Source organism: Grampus griseus, assembly GCF_964374135.1.
Source record: "Grampus griseus genome assembly, chromosome: 7".
Lineage (NCBI taxonomy): Eukaryota > Metazoa > Chordata > Mammalia > Artiodactyla > Delphinidae > Grampus > Grampus griseus.
The window spans coordinates 4,765,477-4,792,998 of record NC_139001.1 but is presented as its reverse complement, the minus strand read 5'-3'; the positions used below and the strand labels follow the sequence as shown (position 1 = coordinate 4,792,998).

General features: G+C 49.4%; 1 protein-coding gene across 5 annotated transcripts in view; it reads left to right on the top strand.

Annotated features, from left to right (window-relative positions):
- AGAP1 (ArfGAP with GTPase domain, ankyrin repeat and PH domain 1) overlaps positions 1-27,522 on the top strand; it is a gene marked incomplete at its 5' end in the record, with an annotated part of 560,328 nt that overhangs the window by 338,595 nt on the left and 194,211 nt on the right. For all 5 annotated transcript variants that reach the window (XR_014296980.1, XM_082658104.1, XM_082658106.1 and 2 more), the window contains one exon: positions 17,319-17,423. Coding sequence is in view for 4 of the 5 variants with exons in the window: in XM_082658104.1 (XP_082514230.1) it covers positions 17,319-17,423 (105 nt within the window). The remainder of the gene's footprint in view (positions 1-17,318; positions 17,424-27,522) is intronic.

Sequence of the window (27,522 nt, the reverse complement as noted above, 5' to 3'; positions counted from 1 at the left end):
CTTCTTTCTGTGTGATCTTAAATAATTCAATGAAGAACAACATGTCTAATAGTGTTTCAGTTAGTTGGCGTTTAAAAAACAAGCATTCACTAAGACTATTATTTGCTAAAATCTAGACGTGCAATTATTTACTATTGTCGAAGGGCCCATAAAATGAACAGGACCAAATCTCTGTACGTGCCTGCGGCCCTCTGAGCCTAGAGGGGCTCTTCTCCCACTGCAGACACCCCCCCTCCCCAATATCTGAACCTGGCAAGGAAACAGTTGTTACTTGATGATTGAACCCACTAATGTGTTACAGTAAATGGGGCATGAAATACAATACTTCATATATAGTATATACCGAGTGATTCTTGTATTGAAACAAGGCCATTTTTAACTTGCTGACACAATACTTGCAGTGTTTCATCATTAAATTGCCCTGATTAACAATCACCTTCTAGAGTGAGACCGTTGGAGTCATTGTTTTTCTAATGTGATGCATCAGAGGATTGGTTGAACATGACTTCACCCTCTTTTATGTTTTAAATTTTGTTATTTGAGGACTTTGGCGTGAAATAAGGTATCGTCTTTTTTATGTGGACATTTCCTTAAGCACATTTTTGATGACTGCTGAGAATTTTATCCAGAATTTTGATGTCAGTAAGGTGTGATGGACGCCACTTGATTTTACTCCGTAATTAGGGAGCACATTTCTCGTTGATGGCAACAGCCTCTAAGCTGGAGCACAGAAGACATTGGTAGAGGATGTTTGGTAGAAAAGAAGCACATCCGACCTGCCCCACAGTCACCATCACCTCTGTCGCCCACATGCATTGTGTGTATTCAGCAGGGTAGCCCATGCCTGCAATTCGGGGCTCTGCACGCTGACGGCTATCTTCCCTCTACTTCCAGGTATGTTCAGACACGTGAGCTGTCTGTGAAACGACCCACTAGTGACCCTGGTGGGCAGCTGGTGGATGGGTGGGCATGCTTGTTCCCGCTCACCAAGGGAGTAGTTCTAGGGATGGCCCTTTACCTTCTTTATGCCTATTTACACTTGTAAGCACATATATCCGTTTGATGGCAGTTTTCAGCAATCTGACATTTCCTCAAATGAAACTGCTGGGGAAGACACTGGAATCTGTAGAAAAGTTCCACCTGACGTCTTAGATGTAAGACAGCAAGACCATTTGGGAGGAAGAGAATCATTTTGCACCCTGTCCTGGGTGTCTTGGGTATCTTTGTTTGAACTCACGCCTTCAGGCAAAGACTGAGAGCAGGGGTGCCCCCTTCAGCCAGACTAACCTAGTAACTGAGCACCTGGCAGGTAATGGTCTGAAATGAAAACTCACCCACTAGCTTATAGAGACCCTGCCGTCCTGGGCCTTCAGTGATAACTGAGTATACACACAGCCCCAGGACGTGGCGCTGACTAGATTCACTTTGGTTTTCCAGAAACGCAGTCTCTCTCTGTCTCTGTCTTTGTCTCTTTTATTTTCTAATCAGTTCACAACAGTATTCAGTTTCCAAGAAATTAAGTAGTAGTAATAGTGGTCATAGTAATCATCGGCATCACTGGGATAGAAGATAGTCGTGGAAGGAAATATTTGTGCTGCTCATAAAAAGATCGCATGTGTTGGACTTCCCTGGTGGCGCAGTGGTTGAGAGTCCGCCTGCCGACGCGGGGGACACAGGTTCATGCCCCGTTCCGGGAAGATCCCACATGCCGCGGAGCGGCTGGGCCCGTGAGCCATGGCCGCTGGGCCTGCACGTCCGGAGCCTGTGCTCCACAACGGGAGAGGCCACAACAGTGAGAGGCCCGCGTAATGCAAACAAAAACAAAAACAAAACAAAAAAAGATCGCATGTGCGGCTTCCCTGGTGGCGCAGTGGTTGAGAATCTGCCTGCCAATGCAGAGGACACGGGTTCGAGCCCCGGTCTGGGAGGATCGCACATGCCGTGGAGCAGCTGGGCCCGTGAGCCACAACTACTGAGCCTGCACGTCTGGACCCTGTGCTCCGCAACAAGAGAGGCCACGACAGTGAGAGGCCCGCGCACGGCGATGAAGAGTGGCCCCCGCTCGCCGCAACTAGAGAAAGCTCTCGCACAGAAACGAAGACCCAACACAGCCAAAAATAAAAATAAATAAATAAAAAGAAGGTTCAACATTTAAAAAAAAAAAATAAGATGGCATGTGGAATGTTTCTGGAGACCAGGGCTTAGCAGTATCAGGGGCGGGACGGCTGTGGATTCCTGTTCTGTGCCGGTTCTCATCCACAGTAGAGCCTGCCTGGAGGGCTGTGTTGAGAAAGCTCGATGCTCGCCCTCGCAAGTGCCTAGAGGGTGGCGAAGTGGGAGCCTGCCCGCCAAGCGGGTACCACCCCTGGTTTAAGTCTTGGCTTAAAAGCGAAACATGGCTGTTGGCACCAACTTTCTTCTTTTCTTAACCAGGAGCGAAGTGAGTCATCCTTCCCTCCTTTGATTTCTCTGGTAGAAACTCTAATCCAGGTTTGAATTGCCTTCCTCTGCCTGTGCCCACATCTTAATTTCCAAAATAGAAGAATCCCGAGGGGCAGGCCCCGCGCAGTGTTCTTCTTTATGCCTCCCTGTATCCAAAGCAGCACTTTACACTTACCATGCGTACAGGAAGACGATTTGTACTGATTCGGTGTCTGATGCGATCTCCTTACGAGCGTGCGATTTCTAATCACCTTTGCTGTGTGGTGCAAGGCATGTGGTTACCGTAAGAGGATTGGAGCCCTATGGACAACGTGGATGCAGATGTGGGTTTTACTCCTCACTGGCCATATTACGTCGCACGATTATTTAATCTCCACGAAACCTTTTACCGTTCACGGCGATGGTTATGTCATACAGTTATGTGTTCATTTGTCCAACAGCCTTTTCTTGAGCACTTGTCGTGTGCCAGGTTGTAGGAAACAAAAATGAGCTAGACGAGAATGGCCTCTTCCCTGGTTAAGCTGCTGCTGCAGAAGCCCAGGAGCCCGACAGGGGGGAGCAGATGTGATCTGGGTAGGCAGCAGTGTCAGATGGAACAGAATGTGAACCACAGATACAATCGCACCCCTCTTTTGGTATTCATATTAGAAAGAGTAAATAAGAACAAGTGAAATGAAATTTAATAATGTTTTGTTTAACTGAGTCTATCCCAAATTAAATCATGTCAGCATGTAACCAATTTAAAAAGTTGCCCATTTTTCCTGCTAAGCCTTCAGAATCTGGTGTGTGGTTTTGGTTTACACCTACAGCAAGCCTCAGAGCTGAGGACAGGTGGAGTCCTCACTTGTCACCCGGGGCTCGTGGTGACTCTGCTGGGCAGAGCAGGCCCAGAGCTGGGGGGACTTAAGCTGACTAGGAGACGCCTGCTGAGGAGGTGGGAGAGGCAGGGGGAGGGGCGCCACAGTTGGTGACAACTCTCACCAGTTTGGCAGTGCTGCCCAGTCTGGGAGTGATGGGGAGCCTGAACACGGTGGGAAGGAACTACCTGGGGTGCCCTGGGAGAGCTCCCTACAGCTGCTGGTGACTTTCTAGGGGCAGAGTGTAACCTGGAAAGAAACCAGGTCTCAGCAGTGGCAGCATCTGAGGCAGGTGGGTGAGCAGTTGGCAGACAGGTAGGAGAGAAACGAGAAGGAAGTGAGAACAGAGCATATCCCAAGGGGAACACGTTTAGAAGTGTTGGTTAGGGGAGAAAAGACAGATCTCCCCTGCAGAAGACTAACACTTAGCTGATGGAGATGTGAAATCTCCTCACAGCTCACCTGACGTCTCACACCAGGTAACTTCCATGTCCCACGCACACACCTTGCTCACACGCACGCTAACAGTCGCCCTGGTGGGTGTCCTGTGGGGGCTGATGACTGGGTTTGGGGATCATTTGCTTGAATAAAGAAGCAGCCACAGGTTCTTTATTGTTGCTTGTCCAGGAATTCCTCTCTGCCATGTTTGCACACACACGTTCGCGTGTGTCGCCCCACAGTTTGTACTTGGGGCAATGCCCCCCCATCGCACAAAGGGGCCCCTCCATCCTTGGCCTCACGCTGTCACCTGGCTGGACACTGGGGTGTCCTGGCTTCCGAGGCGGGGGATTGAATTCAGTTTGATTTTCTTTAGGAAAAGAAGTCTCACCGGCTCCGAGCGAGTGGAGTCCATCTCCAGCCCGCAGTTTTTGTTTGTGGTTCTCGCCTCCAGGGGTGGTCTGGCTGGGAGGACAGGTCAGGGCCGGGATGATGACGGAGCAGCCCTGCTCCGCCGCGCGCCCGCTGGGCCCCCGGACGGCAGTCAGTGTTGCAGGGTGACTGCAGCGGTGTCACCAGGCTGCCGTCAAGGCAGAGCTCTCATCCCAGCTGCCGCAACCCTGGTGGCAGAAAGAGGCAGGGTAAGAGGGAAGACAGACGAAGTGATCAAGAGGTGATATTAACTAGAAAAATCAAGAAGGATCTGTCCATCCTGGTGGCAACGGTTTCTTCTTCATTTCCTTTCTTTTCGTTCGATGAGGGGAGTGTTTCTGGTGGTTGTTTTAAATTATCCCAGTATATAGCAGCCTCGTTGTTCTGTTTTTCCGCCCCTGTTTAGAATTCATTTGGTCCTCGTGGGGACTTCATAATTCAGCCAGACCTAACGTGAAGTCCACATCTCTTCAGCGTTCCTCAGGGTTAATGTGCTTTTCTAAAAAGGGGGGGAAAAAACCAACAAACTTTTTTTCCCTTCCCCATCATTGTTCTCCGTCTCGTTATTCAGTTGACACGGAATTAAATTGGATTCTGTGTCCATCATTATTAAAATGTGAAGTGTGTCGGTCACAAAGCATCCATTCCGGGGCAGTTGGCTGAATAATTCTTTTCTTTATTATCCCAAATTACTGCTGAGCTCTGGAGAGGGGAGCAGTTTAGCCAATTATTGCCATTTGAGCTGGATTTGTGGGTGATTAGCTCCTGGTCGAATCCAGTCCCGGCCGGCGCTTTGAAGCCGCGCCGTGTGATTTTCTCAGCGGTGAGGTAGAAATCGACGCGGCTAATGACAGGAAGGTCGCGCGGGTGAGCTGACCCGCGCGTGGTGCAGGCTTGGGTTTCGCAAATAGGGCATCCACAATAACAAGTGTGTCACTAACCCCGCCGTGCATAATCGAGGCTTTATAGGATTGTCGGAGATGCTGACAGCTCAATTAAAGTGGAACCCTTTGTACCCTACAACCTGGCAGAATGACAGAAATATTACTAACCAGAAAGGGGAGGGCATCGCGAGGGAGCTCCTTAGAGATCCAGAATCCTCACTGGTGCCTTGGCCTCGTCCCCCAACTCCCTCCACCGGCTGGAGCAAAGCTTCCATTTGTGGGATAATAGATCCTCTGGATGGGGGGCTAGGGATGCAGATATTACTATTCCAAAAAAAGAGCTCAGCTAAGAGGGGCTTCCCGCTGTTTCTATGGAAACACTCTAAACTAGGTGCAAAGTTAAAATGGTGGAGTCCTGGCAGAGCTCGCAGGTCCCGGTCGAACTGGTCCGTCTCCTTTTACCAACACTGACACCCAAGCCTCACGTGTATGAATTTGCTAGAATTGTTCTGTTTGAGGAGCATCTGGGGAAACCATTTCATAGGAATTATCTTCTTGCATATAATGAACGGTTGTTACTGACTTTCTTCTTTGACTTAAGAGTATTTTTCTACGTCTAGAACCGCAAGCTGTTTTGATCCACAGTGTACAGTCTTGTCATTTTTGTCCCACTTGCTTTTTCCTGTTAAACCTGTAGCAGGTGGGTCCCTCATCCCGATGTGATTCGGTGGCGTTGTAATTGAGTGGCGGGTTGCTACACCCTCCCTGCGTTTTGGTTTTTGGTGTTAGGTTTGCGATGGATTGCTCGGCTATCTGGAGACGTTCCGGATTTGGGGAGATAGTTTAGAACCAGGCACGTCTGTAAATGGGCGTGATTACGTAGGACTCACCGCATGCCAGCTCCGGCACACCTGGCACCCCAGAGTTCCCAGTCTGTTGGGGTGTGCTGTATTTGAGGTGCCTGATGGATACTCAGGGAACGCGTCCTACTGGGGAGGAAAAGTGAGACTCGAGCGAGCAGGGAGCTGAGAGCTGAAGATGCTGTGTGACGTGGGGACCTGCAGGGCATTCGTGGTGAGGTCCGGGCTGTACTACCTGCTGTGCTGGGTGCTGGTGGGTGAGACCCTTTCTCTGTCCTACGGCAGCTTACAACCTGTTTGTACACCGTTGTACTAGTCTTTCAGGGCTGCCGTAACAAAGTACTGTTACGGAACCAAACCCGGGTCCCCTTGCCCGCACTAAAGCCAGGCTCCTGGCGCCGGGTTGTGGCGAAGGGGGAAAGGCAGCGTTTATTGCAGGGCACCAAGCATGGAGTCTAGGCAGCTGGTGCTCTAACGGCCTGAATTCCCCGTTGGCTTTCAGGGACAGGTTTTTAAAGACGGGGTGAGGGAGGGGGGTTGGAGGATGTGTGATCAGCTCACAGACACTCTTCTGATTGGTTGGTGGTGAGGTCATCGGGAGTCAGCATCACCAGCCTTCTGGTTCCAGCCCATCTGGGGTCTGTGTGCTGGTGGGCAGCATGCAGTTAACTTCTCCCACCTGGTGTGGGTTTCCGTATCTGCAAAACAGCTCAAAGGATGACTTAGAATATTATCTGTAGCCCTTGAGGAGGAATTAAAGGTCCTTGACTTTGTTTAATGGCTAAACTATTACTTGGTCTTGCTTGACTGTTTTCTTCCTGCGTTTCCTCACTTCTCTGATTACATTTATTCAAAACTTTTATTAAAGTTTTTCTACAGACAAGGGGCAGGTGGAGGACATGTGGGGCGGGAGGGCATCTGTCCCGGGAAGGCCCCATAGGGTCCTGCTCGGTTACAGTTCCACAGACTGGGAGCCTTAAAAGCAGGCATTTAGGGCTTCCCTGGTGGCGCAGTGGTTGGGAGTCCGCCTGCCGATGCGGGGGACATGGGTTCGTGCCCTGGTCCGGGAAGATCCCACGTGCCGCGGAGCAGCTGGGCCCGTGAGCCATGGCCGCTGAGCCTGCGCGTCCGGAGCCTGTGCTCCGCAACGGGAGAGGCCACAACAGTGAGAGGCCCACACACCGCAAAAAAAAAAAAAAAACAGGCATTTATATTCTCACAGTCCTGAAGCCTGGAAGTCTGAGATCAAGGTGATGTCCTTCTTTGGAGTGCTCTTGCCTTGGTTTGTGGTTGGCCATCTTCTCCCTGTGTCTTCACATCATCTTCCCTCCATGTGTGTCTGTGTCTGAATCTCTTCCTATAAGGACATCAGTCCTTCTGGGTTAGGGCCCATCCTACAGGCCTCGTTAGCCATAGGTTCTTTAAAGGCCCTGTGTCTCCAAATGCAGTCACATTCTGAGGTCCTGGGGGTTAGGACTTCACAATAAAAATTTAGGGGGGATATAATTCAGCCCAGAGCAACCATTATTCTAAGGGTCCAGGTGATGCTTGTTTCAGCAGAGGTTATGGAAGCCCAGAGCCCAGCTTCCATAGAGTGCTAGGGTGTAAGGGGGTCTTCAGCAGGAGTAAGGGGAGGATGCAAGATGGGAACTTGGGGGAAAAGAACAGAATTTGCCAACTTTAAATTAAGTCAGTTGGGACTTCCCTGGTGGTGCAGTGGTTAAGAATCTGCCTGCCAGTGCAGGGGACACAGGTTTGAGCCCTGGTCCAGGAAGATCCCACGTGCCGTGGAGCAGCTAAGCCCGCGCGCCACAGCTACTGAGCCTGCGTTCTAGAGCCTGCAAGCCACAGGTACCTGCGCACCGCGACCAAGAGTAGCCCCCGCTCACCACAACTAGAGAAAGCCTGCGCGCAGCAATGAGGACCCAACGCAGCCAAAAATAAATTAATTAATTAAATAAATTTATTTTTAAAAAATAAAGTAAATTAAGTCAGTGGCTGCCAATTGCTTCTTCGTGGTTCCAGATCCTGTAGCAGGGCTCAGCAACCTTCTTCTGTGAAGGGCCAGATAGCTCGTATTTTATGCTTTGCAAGTCACGCGGTCTTTCCTGCAACTCCGGAGCTGTACTGGGTGAAAGCAGCCCTGTGTAAGAATGGACACGGCTGCGTTCCGATGAAACTTTATTCACAGAAAGAGGCAGACGATTCGATTTGGCCCACAGGCCAGATTTTGCCAGCCCCAGTGCTGCCGGATTCCCAGCGCTAGCAGTCTCTGCAGGGTGCACTGGCGTTGAGATTCCTGTTAAAATGGGGATGAGCCCAACGCTCAGGATTATACATCCAACGCTCCTAACAGGGAGTTTGCTGATGTCGTCTCAGTCCCATGTGTAAGTGATGGAAGGATGTGAGGGGAGGCAGGCACAGACTTCACCCCCTGCAACAGACACTTCTGTGCGTGAATTTCCACTCCTTTGGGTCCAGGCACACTCTTGGTAAAGTGTGTATTTGTTATCTGCAAGGGACAGCTTAGCGTAATGAGAGAGCAGGAACAGGATGGAGAGAAGTTTCATGCTGGAAGGGTGGGCTGTTGGCGGAGACACAGCGGGGAGTGACACGCAGCCGGAGGGGCTTCTGCAGGAGCCCCTGACAGGGGAGGAGAGTGTCCCTGTCCCTTGTATGGTCGTTCGACTCCTGTGCTTCCCCAGTTTCTAATGATGAAATGGACCACTCACCCAGATGCCCTTTCCTAGTTTCTTTTTTTCTTTCTTTAAGTCAACAAAGCATAAGTAAACCACAAGTATAATACATGTTACAGGAAAAATGTTGATGGGAATAAAAGTACTAAATGCAAATGTGAAAATCGAATGATTGGTGATCTTACTCTTTGGATCTCAGGTAAAGATGCCAGCTTTTCTCTGCGACATTTTAGAAATTCCATAGAAAACCTTTAACTGCTATCATGAGAATCTACTCAAAAGTACTAAGAACGCGAGTCATAAAGTCACCGAGGCGCCCTTAACAAGTGTTCATTGCAGAACCAAAGAAGGACTCAAACCGCACTTCCTTTTTAGAAGCAGAAATGCTAAACATTTCTGAACCTGTGTGGAACGTTTCAAACCCTGGAAAAACTATCGTCATTTTAAACTTGGTAATTAGGAAGCTGTTGGCACCCCCTCAAGTGCAGCAGGATAATTCAATTTATATCACTGCTGAATCACACATGGCCTCTCCTTTGCTTTCAGTCAGATGCATGCATGGCCTCCAGTGGCTGTTAAAGCAGATGAGAAATGCTGCCTCAGAGCAAAGATCAGTGCTTCGTGTCTGTCGATGGTCTGATCTTTCCGTGCCGCAGCCTGCAGCTGGCTGGTCCTCCGTTGCCTCGTAGGACCCTGGCTGGCTGTTAAATGTTCCCCCGGTGTCGTGATGATCTCTGCTCGCAGACGCCAACGCCACTGGTCCCTGCAACTCAAAACAAAGACTGATTTGCCTGCTTTAGACCCCCAGTCTCTAATGCAATCAGTAAATCTTTGTTGGTAAATAATTGCTATCGAACAGGGTTTTAATATAAATTTATGAGTGGTGTTTTATCACAGCTTGGGGCTGCAGCGGGCACTGAGTGATGGATTTCAGGTAGCACTTACATTCATTACGTTAACTTTGTAAGTTATTTAAAGCTTGTACCCTTAATAACATTGCTTTTGGCTTTCAATGACCGCTTGGGACTACACAGAGAATACACATGACTAATAAAGAGATTGCATCCAAAAGACAATTCTACTCTTTGCTCCACCATAGAAAAAGTTCCCTGAGCCAAAAAAGCAAGAAATGACTGCCTAGAATCTGATGTTTTGGTTGTAGATCATTAAAAATCAGTCTTTCTGATGCATCAGTAAATGAATGAGGTGGTAGGAATTAGGTCAACGTTTGCCATTTCTAAGTAAGAGAAGAGGAATATTTGAGATGTCACAAAGCCCTTAAATTTCTTACTATGCAAACTAGTATAAGATGTTAAAGCTTTGAAATTGGTCTGGAGAGTGTAATGACTCACTGGGAGGTGGTGTACCTTCCGGTTATGAGTATAGACTATCGCTCCCGGCTCGCCCCACTGCACTGGTTTTCTGTTGCTGGTAATTAACCCAAATCATAGTGGTTTAAAACAGTAACCATTTTATTATTGCTCGTGACTCTGTGGGTCAGGAATTTGGAGCAGGGATGTTGGGGACAGCTCGTTTCTGCTCCACAAAATGCCTTCTAGGGCTGAGGCATACAAGATGATTTCTTCAGTCACATCTGGTGCCTCAGCAGACGTGGCTCCTACGGCTGGGGGTTGACACCAGCAGGTCGACGACCATCGTGTATCCAAGACCCCGATTCTCCTCCATGTAGTCTCAGGGTCTCTCCCTTCTCACTGTCTCCCTAGAAAAGTGGTCCAGTTTCTTCCAAGGATGCGAGGGCTCCCAAGGGCACAAAAGCAGGAGCTTCCAGGCCTTCTCGAGGCTTCAGCCAGAACCGTAGCATCATTCCCACCATATTCTACTAGTTGAGTTGAGTCTGAGGGCCTGGGGTGACAGAGTGAGCTGAGTTTTTGAGGGTCATCTTTGGAGACTAGCTACTTCGATCTGCCCTCCCACGTGCAAAATACCCTCACCCTGTCCCCAGATTCACCAGGTCTCATTCCATCATGGCATCTGGCTCAGGCTTGAATCCAAGATTGTCATCTACATCAGGTGCACATGTAGATGGGGCTCCTGGGATATGGCCTTTCCATCTGAAGACCAGGTACTCAAGGGACAAGTTATCATACGCATAAACACACACGCACGCACGCACACACTCACGGTGCTGACACCGGCGCAGGAGAACCACAGCAGGTACCTTATTCCAAAAAGGAGGAGAGGGACAGAACACCTGTAGATATCAGTGGTCCACAGCACAGGGTATGTTCTGCTCCTAGGGCCATCCTCCTTGGCCCTGGGCTCTGCTATCTGAGTCACCCTTCCTTCTCCATAAGAAATGGCCTGTGTACAGCTATGTAGTTTTCTCAGCCTGTACTTGGGTTGAAAGCCCAGGGCCTCTTTTCTCTGGCTTTTTATTTTATTTTATTTTTAATAAATTTGTTTGTTTATTTATTTTGGCTGCATTGGGTCTTTGTTGCAGTGCGCGGGCTTTCTCTAGTTGTGGCGAGCAGGGGCTACTCTTCGTTGCAGTGCGCGGGCTTCTCATGGCGGTGGCTTCTCTTTGTTGCGGAGCACAGGCTCTAGGTGCACGGGCTTCAGTAGTTGTGGCACGCAGGCTCAGTAGTTGTGGCGCACGGGCTTAGTTGCTCTGTGGCATGTGGGATCTTCCCGGACCAGGGTTTGAACCCGAGTCGCCTGCATTGGCAGGCAGATTCTTAACCACTGCGCCACCAGGGAAGTCCCCTCTGTGCTTTTTAATCCAAAGTGGTGTAATTCCTTTAAAAGCTTTGTGGGTGTCCTTTGTATCAAATTACAAATTTGGTCCATTAGGCAAAAGCCAATCCACAGGTTCCTGTCTCTAATCCATAGGTCTTCTGGTAATGGGAAAGGTCTACCTGAAATCTTTCTGAGTTCTCAAGAAGGGGGTCTGACTGCCACACTCTTGGTGGGGTCTTTATTCTGAGATCATATCCCCTGCCATTCCCTGGATTCGATCTTTGTTCTGAGGCCAGTTCTTACTCTCAGAGTTTTCTACTGCAGGAGAAGCTGGGATTGAGAAACAGTTTTTCTCGTGGTCTGGTCCAGTGAGGTTTTTAAATCAGAAATATTTTTTCTAATTCTGCTTGTAAACTACCTTGATCTCCTCTCCCTCCTCCCAGACTCATCAGAGCTCATCAGAGCAGTTAGCGTGTTTGGCACTCTGCTCGGAAATCTTAGCCAGGTCCGTGCAGGGGTTCACTGCGCATCCTGGCTGTGCTGCACGTTCCCACAGGGAGCAGGTCTGCTAACTGTCCGTCCTGCCAGCACACAAGGTGGACCCCTTTCTCCAACCTCAGGGAGCACTTTCCTCACGGTCCTTCCAGCTGTTCAGTCCCTGCCAGCCTCAGCCAGCTGCCTGGTTGCAAGCCAGTGACATGTGTTTTTGATTTTTGTTACAGCAATGCAGGACGCTAGTTCTGTTTTTCTAGTCTATTTTTGCCTAACACTCTACCCCAATCCCTAATGATTTGAAAAAACTATTATTATTTCTCATAATTCTGTGGTTCAGAACTATGGACAGAGCACAGCATGGCTTCTTGGTCAGAGCTCCCCAAAGCAGAAGCTGCCAGGATTTCTTAAGGTTTAAACCCAGTGTAGGTAGCATCACTGCAGCTGCTACTGTTGGTTAAAGTGAGTCTCAGGCAACCCTGAGTCAGTGTGGGCTGATTTACACAGGGACACGAAGCCTGGCGCATTGGAAGCTGTCTTGAAATCAGCTACCAAGCTGGCTGTGTGAGTTGGGCAAGTTACATAGCCTCTCTGTGCCTCAGTGGCCTCATCTGTAAAATGGGGATAGTCATAGTAATTACCATCAGGTCGTCATAAGCTTTCAGTGAGTTAATACTTCTAAGGCTCTTAGAGCAGCATCCGGCTCACAATGAGCCCAATATTGTTTTGAAATAAAAAATTTTAAAAACATGCATAAGCCATACGAAATTCAAATAAAGCATTAACTGTAATTGACGTCTACACTGGGATAGCTGGTCCACAAGAAACGATCTTAAACAGGAAATCGTTTTTACATGTACAAAAGTGGCATCTGAAAGATAGACCAAGTATACATTTTGACATTCCGCCGTGTGGTTTTGCCCTGGGTCACACAGAATCAAAGCGACTTAGAATCAGAAGGGCCATTTACACTCGCTGATGGGAGCTGCCCACCCGTGTGTCTCTGGCAGAGCGCCTTCCGGCCTCTGTCATCTTCTAGCTTGTGGGATCAGGGCTTCGTGTCCTTCAAAAGTTTAAAATGAACTATTTTTAGGGTTTTCCATTTTCCTGGTAGTTAGAGTAGAAATTGTGTAAGTCTGGGATGGCAGAAGCATGGGGGATCCAGTCTAGGGGCTCAGCCTGCAGTGAGGGGCTGCTAGCATGTTAGAGCATCCTGCTTCATCGGTAGAAGTTTGTCCTAAAGGGAGGTGATAGGTTCTCTCCCTTCAGCACTTTGGGGGATGCTACCTGTGCTCAAGAGGAGAGTCTCACCATGTCAGAGCGCTGGAACCTTTTGCTTTGGGAGGAGTCTGGGGCTAAGAACGGGCTTGGCTGTGTAGCTGTGTGACATCTCATTGGGTCTTTGTGGCAACTGTCCTTGGTCCCTGAAAAGAAGGGCATGCTGGGGGCAGGCTGCACTCCAGAGTTACAGACCAGGCTCGGCCCCCGGAGGGCAGCGGAGCCCTGCTCAGGCAGCTCTAGGGGTCCAGGCCCATGGGTTCACTGTCCCCAGGGATTCTTGAGCAGGGTGACCCCGGGCAGGGATCAAGCACAAATATTGGTCTAGCAGATTCAGGATGGAATGGTTTGACTTCCAGAGTCTCCTGTGATTCTGAAATTCTGTGATTCCCACTTGATACAAATACTCTCTAAAAATCAGGGTTCAGAATTAATTTAAGAAAAAAAATGGAAAGAAAGCAAAAGGAAACACATCTTTAATCCACAGAAGCTGTTTCCTGAGTCTCCTCATTTGAACTTCAGTTAAACCTCTGATTACAGAAGTTCATCCTGCTTTGCTGCCTCCCACGCCCTCGACTCATCACAGACCTCGCGTCTCGTCGTGTTTTTCAGGGTGGGGCTCTTCTTACTATTTATGGAGAGACCACACAGTTTGCTGGTTTCTCCTAGTGTTTTGCATGACCTTTTCTAAAGGTTCACACAGGTAAGTGCAGAAGTGGACCCTGACGTCCAGAGCTGTGGGCATTAATCCACAGCCCTGGGCTTTCCCGAGACTCCCCTTCCAGGAAGTGCAAGCCTGTGGATGGCTGCCGTCTGGGTGATAGGATGGAGGTCCCACGTGGCCCAGCCGTGGGAGGGCCAGCACCTTGGTCCAGACCCCGCTACCGCCTTCTGCTAACTCTTGGCCGGAGGTCGCAGACACAGAGGTGCCTGCGTCTGGCCTGCAGACGTGTCGGGTTTGGCCTGAATTACACGCAGATGGTGTATAATCCGTTGCTGACATTCTAAAGTAAGGAGCCGTCACTTAAAGCTCCAGTTTTTCTTCTTCTCTTGGGTCATCAGGAAATCTGGAAACGCAGATGCGGACCCTGCGTTCCCTGCTCAGTCCGGGGCGCCGTTCCTGGACCGTTGGCTCCGCTATGCGTCGTTGACCTTCTCCACCCCATCAAGAGGTCTGGCCTTCTCCACTTGCAACAGCCTGACCACCCGCTTCCTGGGATCTTTTAGTAAAGCTGGAGATTTGCTTCCATAAATCCTCGTCCCGGTCTCCCCTCTCTCCAGGACACTCAGAGTTTAGGGCATTTTCAGGGTACTCTGAAGATTTGCAAACAGAAACCCCTTCCTCTGGATCCACATACAATGTATTTTCAGGAACAGATTTGAATTTGTTCACGTTAGAATGGTGCTTATCTGTTCTTTCACTGCGTGAATGTAAAATACCAGCCCGAGTGCTACGGGTATTTTATATTCCCTTGCGATCCTGGATTCTCAGTGCCCTCTCCAGAGAGGAACCGGACTGGAGGTGCCTGCCAGGATCCTGGGTGACCCGCCGCTCTCAGGTTTGGGTTTTGTGCCCTGGGAGGACGAGCTGGTGCTTCGAGACTGAAGGCTGTAGGCCAGGCAGTGGTGGGGACACTGGTCAGTTTGACCATTGTGGTCATTGCCCACAGGCCAGAGCTTAGCAGCCCCGTGTAATGGCAGGAATGAAGAGAGCACGGAGGCTGGTCCTGTCACTTCCCATCACTAACGAGCTCCCTTACCTCTGTGGTCAGAGTACACGTCTGTAACGAGGGAGCCGTCATAACTGCTACCCCTGCCCTGCTTCCTATGGGGAGCGAGTGAGAGAGAGAAAAATGACGACACTTAGAAACGCATCAGCACCTGCTAGCGCTCAAGCCACTGAAAGAAAAGTGTGCCTTCCCTGGTCCAGCTCTGCCCAGACCAGCAGCTGGGCGACCCCATCTTGCGTGCAGCATGACGTGGGGAGCCAGGCGGCCAATCGGTTCAGTCTCTACTGCAGTCTTGGGGTGGGCTGTGAGGGGTGGGATAATAAACGCAGCTGGGGCCAGGACTTAAGGGTAGAAATATGGTTCCTAGGCCACCAGGGTGTTCAGGTCTGCTGAATGGTGCAGCATTTGAATAATCAAGATTTGGATTTGAATTTTCTTTTTTCAACAAGATTTGTCAAGACTTGGATTTTTTTTTTCAACAAGACATTAAGTTTTCCTAGGACCAAACAAATTGGCCTAATTTAATTTCCCAGAAAACTATGACGTCGTCTCTTCACATGGCCTCCTGATAAATTTCCCCTTTATTCCCTTAAGAAATAAGTCTTTATACCTTTCACCGGGGAGCGTAGGATTTGCTCTTGAAAGTGCCCACGTGCTAGCTGAGAGACTTCTGTACGTCCCTCTGCACGGAGCCCCGGGGCGTGACCTGAGGCCTGCATTTCGTTTGAGGCCGGAGGAAAAGCTTTCTGAGGCCCAGGGCGGCTCTCAGCCACCAGTGACAGGTAGTAACCCCAGCGCCTGGTATTGTTGGGATTCCAGCTACAATGGATGGTGGTGGGAAAATGTGAGCCTGCAGGAGAACTTGTGTCACGTTTTATTGTGCTAAGTTTTAATATCTTAGAAATCCCACCAGGGAGGGACATTTGATGATTTTAAGTGTTGCTTTTTCATTGTCACTAATTCATTGTCACCAGTGGTGACCACCCCTCTCCCACTGGTTCTTACTGTGTCCTGGAACTTGCGTCACCTTGGTTTGTAAGTAAAATTTTCCTCTGGGCCTGCTTCCCTTTGTTGGTCTCAGTGCCATGTTTGGTGTATATTGGTTGAGATTCCAAGAAATCAAGGTCTGCAACTTTATGTCACGTGCTTTCTTTAAGTAAGAACTTGGAAAGAAATGCTCTTCCAAAGGTTTACTTGTGGGTTGCCTCAAACTTTGAAATATTTTCTTTCAGCGACAATAAACGTTTGTGGTCAGAGTCCCGAGTTGGTTCATAATCCATTATATTTGTAAACTTTGGTGTAAAACTAATGTCACAATATTGGTAATTAATTGGAACTTAATTCTATTGCATAAAAAATGCTTACTTGATTTTTTTCTTGTATTTTGGTTCCGATCAAGAGAGTCAGGAGGTGGATGGAGGCTGGTAAAAATTCCCAAGGGGACTCAGGATGCCTCTGCTTCTTTAAGGTGTCGGATTCTATCTCAAACTTACAACATTCTTTCTGCCTCCATCTGGGTGAATTCACTAGCATTAGTCTTATGTGTTCTCAGTCATAATCATCATTATGTAGGTTTATAAATGGGCAGCAAGAGGAAGGGCAAGGAAGGAGGTTCTTCTGTTTTCCTTCTTTTCCGTGAACAGGAGTTAGACGAACCCAGATGTGAAAGCTCAAGTTGAAATTGACTGAGTACGGAAGGCGCGAAGCGCCAAAAGGGAGAGAGAAAGTGCAGAGTCGAGGTGCTGGGCCTGGCAGAGCTCAGGGCTGCCTTCGGTTTTCTTAACTCAGGAAAACCTACAAACAAGGTAGAAGGTTTGCTGGGAATTGGTAGTTAAAGCAAGCATAAATTCTCATCAGTCATCTAAGGAAGACTGGATCAAATATACTGCAGAAGCGTGTTGGTTTCCAGTTTTGAATGGTTTTCAAGAAGCCCTAATGTGATTTCATTAAAAATGGGTTAAAGGAAATTATACACAGTTCATCTCTTGAATGCCGTTGCTAAGTTTGCAAATGGAATTTCATTTTTAATAAATTCAGATCTGAAATGAAAAACTATAAAAGAATGTTATTTGTAAATATCATAAGGTAAGAATATGGTTACTGTCTTATTTTTAGAAAAGGCAATGCAGGTTCCTTTTTAATACCTTTAGGGGCTCCATGTGCTTGTAACTTAGTTATAAGAAAAGGTGTGGTGTAGCACAGCAGGACGGTTTGTGTCATATCTGTTGAACCAATGGCGTATCTTGGCACTCATTAATGGCAGAAAGGTAGGTTCTACACACACATACACAAAAGGAAATTGGTTGACTATAAATATATCGTATGAAAAAGAAAGGAGAAAATCCAATGACCAGGCTACAAATGTGTCCTTTCCATTTTAAGATGGCATAGAGAGAATGAAAGTTTAACAATTTAAAAGTTACCTATGTGCCTGCTCTTTTTTTAAAAACATGGACCCAGGACTTTATAACTTATATTTATTAATTTCTGTCTGCCTCCTTTTTCCTTACAGGGCATGCTGCTGAAGCGAAGTGGCAAGTCACTGAACAAAGAATGGAAAAAGAAATACGTCACCCTGTGTGACAATGGTGTGCTGACCTATCATCCAAGTTTACATGTGAGTATTGCTCCTTCGGAGAAAGTAGCAGGTGTTGGGCTGTGAGGGGCAGAGGGGGTCCCAGCACAGTCACCGTCAAGCCTTTCAGCTCTGTTGGAGGTTAAAGTAGTATTTAAATGAGAGTAAAAATTTTAAGTGAGAGTAAAAAGACAGGAGCAAGTAGTAAAAGAGAAAGGAGAAAAAAAAGATCTGTCTGAAAATCTAGACTAGGGAACCCAGGGTCCGCTTGAGCCGCTGAGAACCAAAACAAGAATTACGTGCAATTCATGAGTCAGTTTTTATTGTCCGATAAGAACACATACCAGTTTGTGAGGCAAGTTCGTTTTCTCTGTAATAGAATCTCTTATACTGGTGATTTTTATAAGATAGATTAAAAGACAATTAATTTCATCAGTGGTGGGAAAGCAGACATTCCACCCACGGTGAGCTCTTTTAGAAAGTGGTAAAACCTGAAGGCGGGGTGTAACGCCTATTCCAGAACGACACATTCCCTGAATCCTGCATGATGTTTACCTGCCTTGATGTAGACAAAGGCGTAGATTAGAATATATAGTATTAGCTGGTTGTTTGATTATATCACAGTGTCAAGCTTTTCATTTTAAATACTTTAAAAAAAATTGCACGGTGATTGGCAAGAAGTTAGAAGTAAACGTACTGCAGAAGATGAAAATCCCCAAATACCCACTGGAAAACGTGACTGCTCGCGTTTTGGGGTGTATGTCTCCAGCCATTTCTACACTCTGTGCTTCTTCCTTCCACAAGCATGCAGTCCCCCTGTGCACATGGCACGTGGCCTGCTCTCCTAGACGATGCAAGATCGTAGGCACCTTCCCATGTCAGCAAATGTATGCCACCATTTTAAATAGTTATATAGCATTCATTCTGCACGTGTGCCCTCCCTAATTGACTTAACAGCATCTCCAGAACAGACATCTGGCAGTAAATGTACATTTTGAATGATTTTTGCTGTTGTAAGTAACTCTAATCAGTGTCTTCTTTTGACACTTCTGTGTCCTCATCCATTTCCCGCAGATTCCTAGCTGCAGCCTTCCTGAGTTGAACAGTGTATGCTTTTATGGGCTTTGGGTATGTAGTGCCAAATTCCTGGAAAGACGGTATCAGTTCATCTCCTCTGGCTTTTTCCCCTGCACTCTCAGGAACATTTCCCTTTTTCAGAAACCTTTCCAATAGGATGGGTAACAGACGGTACCCTCGCTGTGTAATTTGCTTGCTGGGGTGAATTGCCCTTTTCCCTCTTGTCTTACAGCAGTGGCTTCACCTTTCTGAACCGTGTTCAAAAGCACGTTTCTTTAGGTGTCTCCGGTGTGTTTCTCCTGTCGATGGAATGCTTCCCATGCTTCACCATTAAGTAGACTTTTGAGATATATACTCCTTCTTTTACAGAGGAAATTCCTTTGTGCTTGATTTATTTGGGGTTATTTGGGGAGTAGAGGCCGCCTGCTTCTCCAGTGACCTCCAAATCAGAGACTTAATACCATCCCATGAGGCCTGCCTGTGGCAGTCCTGTCCCTCTCCAGGTCTTTGGGGTTCTCTCCGCAGAGCTGCCCCATCAGCAAGGAGGCGGCCCTTTTTCACTGGCGTAGTTCTTCCAAAGACCCCGTCAGAGAGCGAAGCCTAATTATTGACCCATTTGCTTTATGTTACTTAGAGGGAGACGTGCAATCACCATCTTCTTGCTGGGAAGTAAAAAATGTGAGATCTGATTGACGATGCATCTTAAGTCACCTTACGCTCACCTGCTAAGCTCACGTGCCATCAGAGGGGCATTTGCTCCTACTTGCCAAGGGGGAAAGATGATAACAACAAAAGATGGTACCGGAACATTCCTGTAGGAGGGCTGATGCCCACTTACTTTTCATCTCAACCTCTTGGTGACGTAATCAGCATCGGTTCTTCAAACATTCTCCCACACAGTCTGCTGCTTCTCACGGCCCTCAGTGCCGGCTTTTTTTTTTTCCTATGTACGCATGGATATTATTGGAATCCAGCAAAGGAGCACAGTGGGGCTTTGTTATGTAATTGTAGGGCAAGCAAGAGCCAGTGTCACTTTAAAGTGCATTTCAGTTAATGCCAGTCTCTTGGGAACTGGAATTATTGATGCAGGGACACAGTTCCCTAAGGGAGTGGCTTAATATAGAAGTGGATCTGAATTACTGGAGCATGACGGGGTGGCATGGCCTTCATTGTAATCCTTCACCGATTTTGTCTATACAGCTAAGCTTTGGGTGAAGGTATATTTTGAGTTTTGAGTTTCAGGTATATTCTCTGGCAGGTACCTGGAACGGATCTGTTCTAGTCTAAGTTGTTGGGAGCTACAGATCCCCAGCAGCTGAGTTAGACTGGCATTCTTTGGTTCCAGATGGGAGGAGGTATTCAAGGGGATGTCCAAGGGCAGAATCCTGGCTTTCCTTAATAAGAAATTTGGGAGCATGCAGATGTGTTGCTAACTCAGGTCCCAAAGTTCTGCGTCATGGAGAATGGGTCTGGAAAATTTCAAAAGGTGATAGAACCAAATGGTCTCCAACACTGACCACACTGTCACTCACTCCCTGGTTATCTCCGAGATGTATTACGGCAGAAGGACCGCTAAGCTTACTGGCCACTTGTGCTGGCGACCTAAGTGGTTAAGTGTTGGGGAAATCTTGCCCAGGTTGGTGGCTTTGGGTTTCGGTACTGTCGGTCATCACCCTCGTACTGGCCGTGGAGCAGGGGACCTGCGTTGATCTCAAGTAGCAGAACCTGCAGCCTGTTCCTCTCCAGGGAGCCGAGGAAAAGAACTTGGCTAAACGGTCTGACAGTTTCAGATAGTTTTCTACAAAGATTGTGTTTGTCCTTTTGGTGGAATAGCTGTGCCAGCTCCCGTGTATCCTCGTAACTTTTGACGATGAGGTCATTTATTTACCAAAAAGGAAACTGGCACGCTTTTTGGAGGGTGGGATTCCAATAAGGTAATGCGCCTGTAATGGGGTGGGGTTGGGCGTCTGAGAGCAATAGGCTTGAGATACACAAAACGTGTATCATTCAAACAGATGTTAGGTGGGGCCTGTAGCAGCCCCAGCGGCCCCTTCAAAACCAGCACTTACCTGTGGCCGTGTGGCTCTCCTCTTGGTGGACAGGCATTCATTTCCTGTGCGCACAGGCACTGCACACGGACTGCATCAGGCTGGACCCTGACTCTATCACGAGTCACCTTCGACGTGGTGTCCTGCCGAACCCAAGGGTCTCGGCGGGGTCTTGCACACAAGGAGGACTGGAGCAAGAGTAAACGACTGAATCAAGCTTGTGGGGAAACAGGCCAGCGTGGTGAGGGCCCTGAATTGTTCTATTGCAGTCAAGGTGCGTCACCTGCAGAGTGTTGCCTGCATCAGAGAGCGTGGTCTGTAAGGCTGGACCCCCTCTGCAGGGGCTGATCTAGACAGCTTCTTCGTTAGCTAGCCGATTTAAAATCCCAGATGACCACCCTGACCAGTGTCCCTGGACCGGCAGGCAGGCAAGGCCAAGAGTTTATGACAGGGTACGGAGTTTGCTGCTGGACCGAGCGGCCTGCCCCACAAGCCTCTCCTTCCCCAGCCTCGCCGCATCACCCCTTCAGCTCCCCTGGGCTGCCAGCAATGATGGTTTTCTCAGATGTTTTCTTGGACAGGATGCTCCAGCAGCACTGGGCTCTACCTTTAACTTACTTCGGGCGCTGTGGAAGCGGGAGACTGACCACTTCCTTTAAAAAAAAAAGGGGGGGGGCTTCCCCGGTGGCGCAGTGGTTGAGAGTCCGCCTGCTGATGCAGGGGACACGGGTTCGTGCCCCGGTCCAGGAAGATCCCACATGCCACAGAGCGGCTGGACCCGTGAGCCATGGCCGCTGAGCCTGCGCGTTCGGAGCCTGTGCTCCGCAACAGGAGAGGCTGTGACAGTGAGAGGCCTGCATACCGAAAAAAAAAAAGATCTCCCAGAGGAGGTCATTTCTATTCTTGAGGGAAACAGATACGGTTTCCTTATTACACAGGTGTCTGTGGAAGTGTTTATGTAAAGATCATCCTTTGGACCCGAACCACAAGTTTTAATCCCAGCAGATCTCTCGCACGCGTTGGTGGGGTAGAAAACAGACCCAGCCTTTGGACAAAATAAACAGTCAGTGTGTGGCCCCAGCTGTGTGCCCAGCTTGTGGAATCCTAGCAGGATGACATGCTCTGGCTTGTCAGAAACTGGGGCTTAAGAAACAGGCTGGCAGTCATGAAACTGGGGGGCCTCAGCTTTGCAGCCGGCAGTGGGGTTGGTGTGAGACCAAGTTCACCGAGTGCTTGGAATGGGTCAGCTGCCAGGGAATCTGACGTTGGTGCCCTGGATGGCCTGTCCCCCTCAGAGCTCACATGCACAAGATTAATAGAAAGGGACCTCGGGTGGTGTCCCCAGGACATCACTTCCCACTGGTCACCGCAGCTTCAGAGTTCCCTTCTGGCACACCCTTTCCCAGCCACATCTTCTTCCCAAGCCCTCAAAGTCGGCCCAGTTCGATGGCATCATCCCGGACGTGTCTTTCTGGTTTTCACCCCAAGCCTCATCTCAGCTCCTACACAGATTATTTAGGGGCCCCAAATCCTTGGTCCCTCTGACACACAGCTTGGCCTCATTCTGCCATTTCTGTAGCACAGGTGTCCCTAAGCCTTCCCTGTACCGCAGATAGACATCATTGAAGGAAGCTTTTTCACCCCAGGCATGTTTCCTGTTGTTGAAAACCTTAAACACTTCTCTTAGGGAGGAGAGACCCTCTCCGGGCAGTGGAGTAGAATCGCCTGTGTGTGGCCAGATCATACGAAGTGATCATCTGGAAATGAGAGGGAAAGTGGGCCAAACATTGATCCCACCCAGACGGAGAAAGTTCCCTACAAGTTGATATCAGCGATGCCTCTGGACCCCAGATTTACTCACTCTGTGGTCCGTGAAGTCTCAACCCCACCCTTCGCCCACTGCCACCCCTCCTGGCCTGCTTCCGCTCTTCCCCAGGGGCTCGGGGGCCGTCAGCAGTGGCTGGCTTGGGCTCATGGGGTCCCCCTCCCTCCTGCATTGTAGGTAGAGAGGAGGAGATGCAGCCATAGGAGGAAGAAGTGATGGTGGATTTCAACCTAGGTGTTCCTAAAGATCGGTGGTTCCCGCGCTGGGGAAGGATAGCCGTGCGGTCTGATGGCAGGGGCAGAATAGCTGAGCAGAGCAGCCGGTGGGGGAGGACTGAAGGAACCCACAGGTCCGTGGCATTGTCTCTGTAACTGAGTGTATCAGCGCCTGGTCTGTGGTGGACCTGGGCTGCCGCCTTTTCAGAAGGTGGAACTTGCCTGCGAAGCTTCAGCTCACACATCCTACCCTTCTGCATACAGTCAGGCTTCATTTCTTCTCAGTGTGCGTTTTAAGGTAGACATCGAGAAACTGGCTGCACAGCGTCTGCTCTGGAAATCCAGAGAAAGAATCCTTGAACTGCAAGGGCATGCTTGCTGTTACTGTCTTCTCAAGATCACTTCAGACTCTTAAGGGTGTGTGCGTCTGAAATTGTCACCAGGAACCCCTAGCGAATGGAGGCTCGCAGAGTCAGTTGGACTTCTAAGGACAACCCCATTCCAAGTTTGGAGTTGCTGGGTGGGATCAGTTTCATGGTAAGACGAAGACCCGGGCTCAGAAAACAAGCCAGTTGATTTGATTCGTCTTTCTTTCTCAAGATGCTGTTATTAAATTAAATAAAACCTAGAGCGCAGTTTAGATAACACATAGAAAACTCAACCAAGATAACGAAGCTGCTTTGGCGTTGTAGAGTATCGACTGCCCTGGTTTTCCTAGGATGCAGGACGTCCAGTGCTAAAACCTGGGAAGTCCCAGGCAACTGGGAGAAGCTGGTCACCCGAGCTTCAGGACTGACCAGCTTAACTGCTCTTTCATCTCCACGTGGCATTTTGCAAAGACAGCCCTAAATATATAAATAAGACTGAAATAGTAAAAAGCAAGCTGTTGGGCTTCCCTGGTGGCGCAGTGGTTAAGAACTCGCCTGCCGATGCAGGGGACACGGGTTCGAGCCCTGGTCCGGGATGATCCCACATGCTGCGGAGCAACTGAGCCCGGGCGCCACAACTACTGAGCCTGTGCCCTAGAGCCCGTGCCCCGCAACAAGAGAAGCCACCGCCATGAGGAGCACACGCACTGCAACGAAGAGTAGCCCCCGCTCGCCGCAACTAGAGAAAAGCCTGCGTGCAGCAACGAAGACCCAACACAGCCAAAAATAGACAAATAAACACACTTTAAAAGTAAATAAATAAATAAAAAGCAAGCTGTTGACTTCTGCTGCTGCTCCGTGGTCTGTATTTTTTTGATCCTCGGAGAAAATTGTACAACTACAAGACCTTTAAAAAGCCCTACCTGCTTAACTTTTTGCGGGGGAGACCCGTCTTAGTGTCCCGAGGTTTTGTGACACTTTGCTGGTTTCTAGTCTGGGTGGGTGAAAGGCAGCCTGTTCTGAGATCCTTGAATTCCCTTTCTATGGACTTGAATGTGAGCCTTAGGGAGCACCTTGATAGAGAAATGGAGAGGATAATGAGAAGGAACTTGGACCTCGGGGCTGCACAGTTCAGCATCGCCACCCATTCATCTTCCGTGTCGAAGGAGCTGCCGTCGAGGGCACAGCTGAAATTCCTGCTGGCAAAGGGGTGTGGGGGGGGATTCCTAAATGGACTTGTAAGAGTTCTCTCTTGGCCGCAGGTCAAGCCAAGGACTTTATGGTGCCCAGACCAGGGGGGTTCTCCCAGCTTCCTCCTGAGCACACGTGGCAGGTGTGGACAGCCCACCTGGCTGACATGTGCTTGAGTTGCTCACACTTTTGAAATCCTCCCTCCTGGATTTCTTTCCCATTCTGTATGTTGCCTGAGTTATAGCAGCAGCTGGGGTGCTGTCATTTCTCCCTGCCCTGCAGAACTGGGCTTTTCCTTCTTACAGGACATTCATTCCTAATCAAGTGCCTTAGACTCTCCGGCTCCACAAAGCCTTGGATTCTGCAGGTTGCTGACATTTCCTTGTTTTTTCCCCCATGGACTTGAACTCTGAATTGTCATCGGAATGCTGATTGCAGTATGTTTCTAGTTTCAAAGTCAGGCAGAAAAATCCACTTGTTTACTGATACTGATGCCAAAATAACAAAAAGATGTGAGATGCTTTCCAAGTAGGTATGCTTCTCAAAAGAAATAGTTAAAGGTGAAAAGGAAGATACCATTTGTTGTAAGAACAACTCCTGCCTGTACCCACTGCTGGTAAGTGTCATTTAAAATAACAATCCTGGGAATTCCCTGGCAGTCCAATTGTTAGGACTCTTCCGCTTTCACTGCCGAGGGCCCGTGTTCAATCCCTGGTCAGGGAACTAGGATCCCACAAGCTGCAAGGTGCGGCCAAAAGTAAAAAAAGTAAAAAATAAAACAACACAATCCTCACATAAAATGGGGACGTTTTACTTGAGGATTGAGGATTCACTAAGAATCTGTCCCTTCAGCCCGCTGCACACCCGTGAAGGGAGACCCCTGTCTCTTGAGGCGGTGAATTGAGTTACGCTCGGAAAACCTCTCCCTTGTTTTCCCCAGAACATTGCAGAAGCCAGGCTACAGGGCTAGACAGACAGATTCCAAGCCCAGATTTCCAGATGTAGAAGCTTTGAGTCATGGAATGACTGATAACCCTGAGAGAGAAGTCAGGCCTCCCTTTCTTTCTGAGAAGATGCTGTCTGGCGTGTCCTGGCTGTGTCACACCGCGGCAGTCGACCTGCATCATTCTGTGATGAATGATTACGGGATCTTGCTACCCCTGTAGAAGCCGCAGTGCCGGAAGCCGTCCTCGGTCTGAACGTTCCTCTCCAGTCTGGCTTCTTGTGTTTCTGGTCTGATGCTCGTCATGCAGGTGGACCTTCATGCCCTTTGTCCGCTGGAGGTACACCTGGTTCCCAGGCTGCCCACCTGTCCTGGCGCCTCTCGCGTCTGTACCGCTTCGTCTAGTGTAGCCTCACCGAGGGCAAGGACTGTGCCCAGTCCCCCGTCTGCCCAGGGCTAGCATGGGCTCAGCACACAGGCCCGTACGTAGGGGCCACGTGGCAGGGAGCATGGCTGCTCAGTAGCTTCATGTCAAGTCTGTGCTCCTAGGGCCCTGGGCTCCAAACCTGTCCTTGGTGATCCTGGCTCTGCTTTAAAAATTCTGGTGAGACTGAGACGGAGAAAGCCACCCACATTGCACAGCTAGACCTCCCTAAGAATAGATTAGCTTACGTCGGGGTCGGAAGAGAACACACACACAAATGGCATGATACGGATGCCATAAAATCTTAGAAGAGTGTTGGAACCCAGAACAATCCAGGTAAAGGAGGTTAGGAAAATACGTAGGTATCAGGGAACAAAGGTCTGGAGCTGTATGGCAACAGATGAGCACTTCTGTTCTCTCGTCTCACTGCCTGTTTAGACAAGTGGGAAAGGGTTTGTAAGCGGTACATCGGGCCGCGACAAGTACATTGGACCGCGACAGGTGTTTCTGCAAGAGTTTCTCAGATGGCAGGAGACAGCTCTCAGAAGCACCGAAAATCCCAAGTGTGTCTCCTGCTTCTGGGCCTGAAGGGATAAGCCCTGTGTGCGGGGCTTTGTCGAGGATGGGACAGAGGCTCACGTCCTTCAGTCTCCAGCGTTCTCTGCTTCCCCAGAAGCAACCACAGGCCCTTTATCCAAACGGATCCGTTTCAGGGCAGACCTGGCCTTTCAAGCCAGTGTTGTGGGAATCACCTCAAGGATCTGGAGGTGTTGATTTGTCCAGCTCCAGGCGTACTGAATGCTCTGCCTTTTCCAGGGCAGGAACCGAGGCAGCTTATAGCAGGCGCTTGATGGGAGAGTGTGTTCTTAAATACACCCCTCTCTAGTCAACGTAGGAGCATAGGCTCTTATGTTTATACACACATGGCTCTGGGCGGAACTTCACGCAGTGTGTTTTATCTACAGAATGCGAACAAGGTGTGTTGCATCTCTGGGCTCCCAAACTTCATTACCTCCTTCCGTCTTATAGTTCCTTCCTTCCTTGATTTCCAAGGCGTTCCGTCAGCTTCCCCCGACCCCGCCCCCCCGAGTCGATACCTTCTGGTTCCAGGTGGACAGAAGCAGCCATGGACCGGGCCCCCTTATTTGTGGTTTCGGCTCCTGGCACGGCCCCATCCCCGCCGTGGCGGCCTGGAGGTCCCCCTGTGGAGCCCTGGGACTGGACGGCTCCCTGGAATCAGGAGGCCCCTTTCAAGGTGATTGCTCTGCTGGCCTCTCTTTCCCCACCGTAGTCCCTGGGAATTCATCAGGAAGACCTCAGAGGTCACAGCTAGAGAGATGACTTCCCAACCCCTACCTGTCCTGAACTTTCAGAACTGCACGTCTGCTCGTTTCTCCTAGAGTGGTACCTGCCCATCGCGTTTCCCAAAACCTGTCTGCACAGTGCGGAGGAGAGCAGGTCTTCCCATGATCCCTCACTTGTAATTCACGTCGCACGTTGATTTCCGTCCCTGCATTTGTTTCTTTTAGACGTTCCGTGCGGAGAGGATTCCCGCTTCACTTCAGACGGTGTCCTTGCTCCCTAGCAGGCCCCTCCGGGCCTCACCTGCTCCCTCAGTCTCCCACCATCCCTCCTCCACAGCTCTGGTTTTCTTTTAGTTCCTGGCACTGGCCGTGTTCTGGGGGCTCCAGGTCCTAACAGATGCCGTCGCTGCCACCAGCAGTGTTCTCTCCTGTCCCCTCCTGGTGGTGTCTTACATGTCACTTCCTCCCGGAAGCCTCCCCCGCTGCTAGGCAGGCCTATGTGGGCACCGCTGCTGTGTGCCCGCACCTTACCCTCTGGCTTATTTCCCTGTTCTCTTGCCTTATTTCATGGCCCCGATTCTCCCCCAAAACTGGGAGCTCCTCGGAGCCGGAGCCGGAGACATTCTGGGTCCTGTTGCCAGCGTTGCCTTCACATTGAGCCAATGCTGTTTTGTCGAAGGAGTGAAAGAATGATGGCACGATTAGCCAGACGCGTGGCCTGTGCTCACACCTGTAGGCCTGCAGTG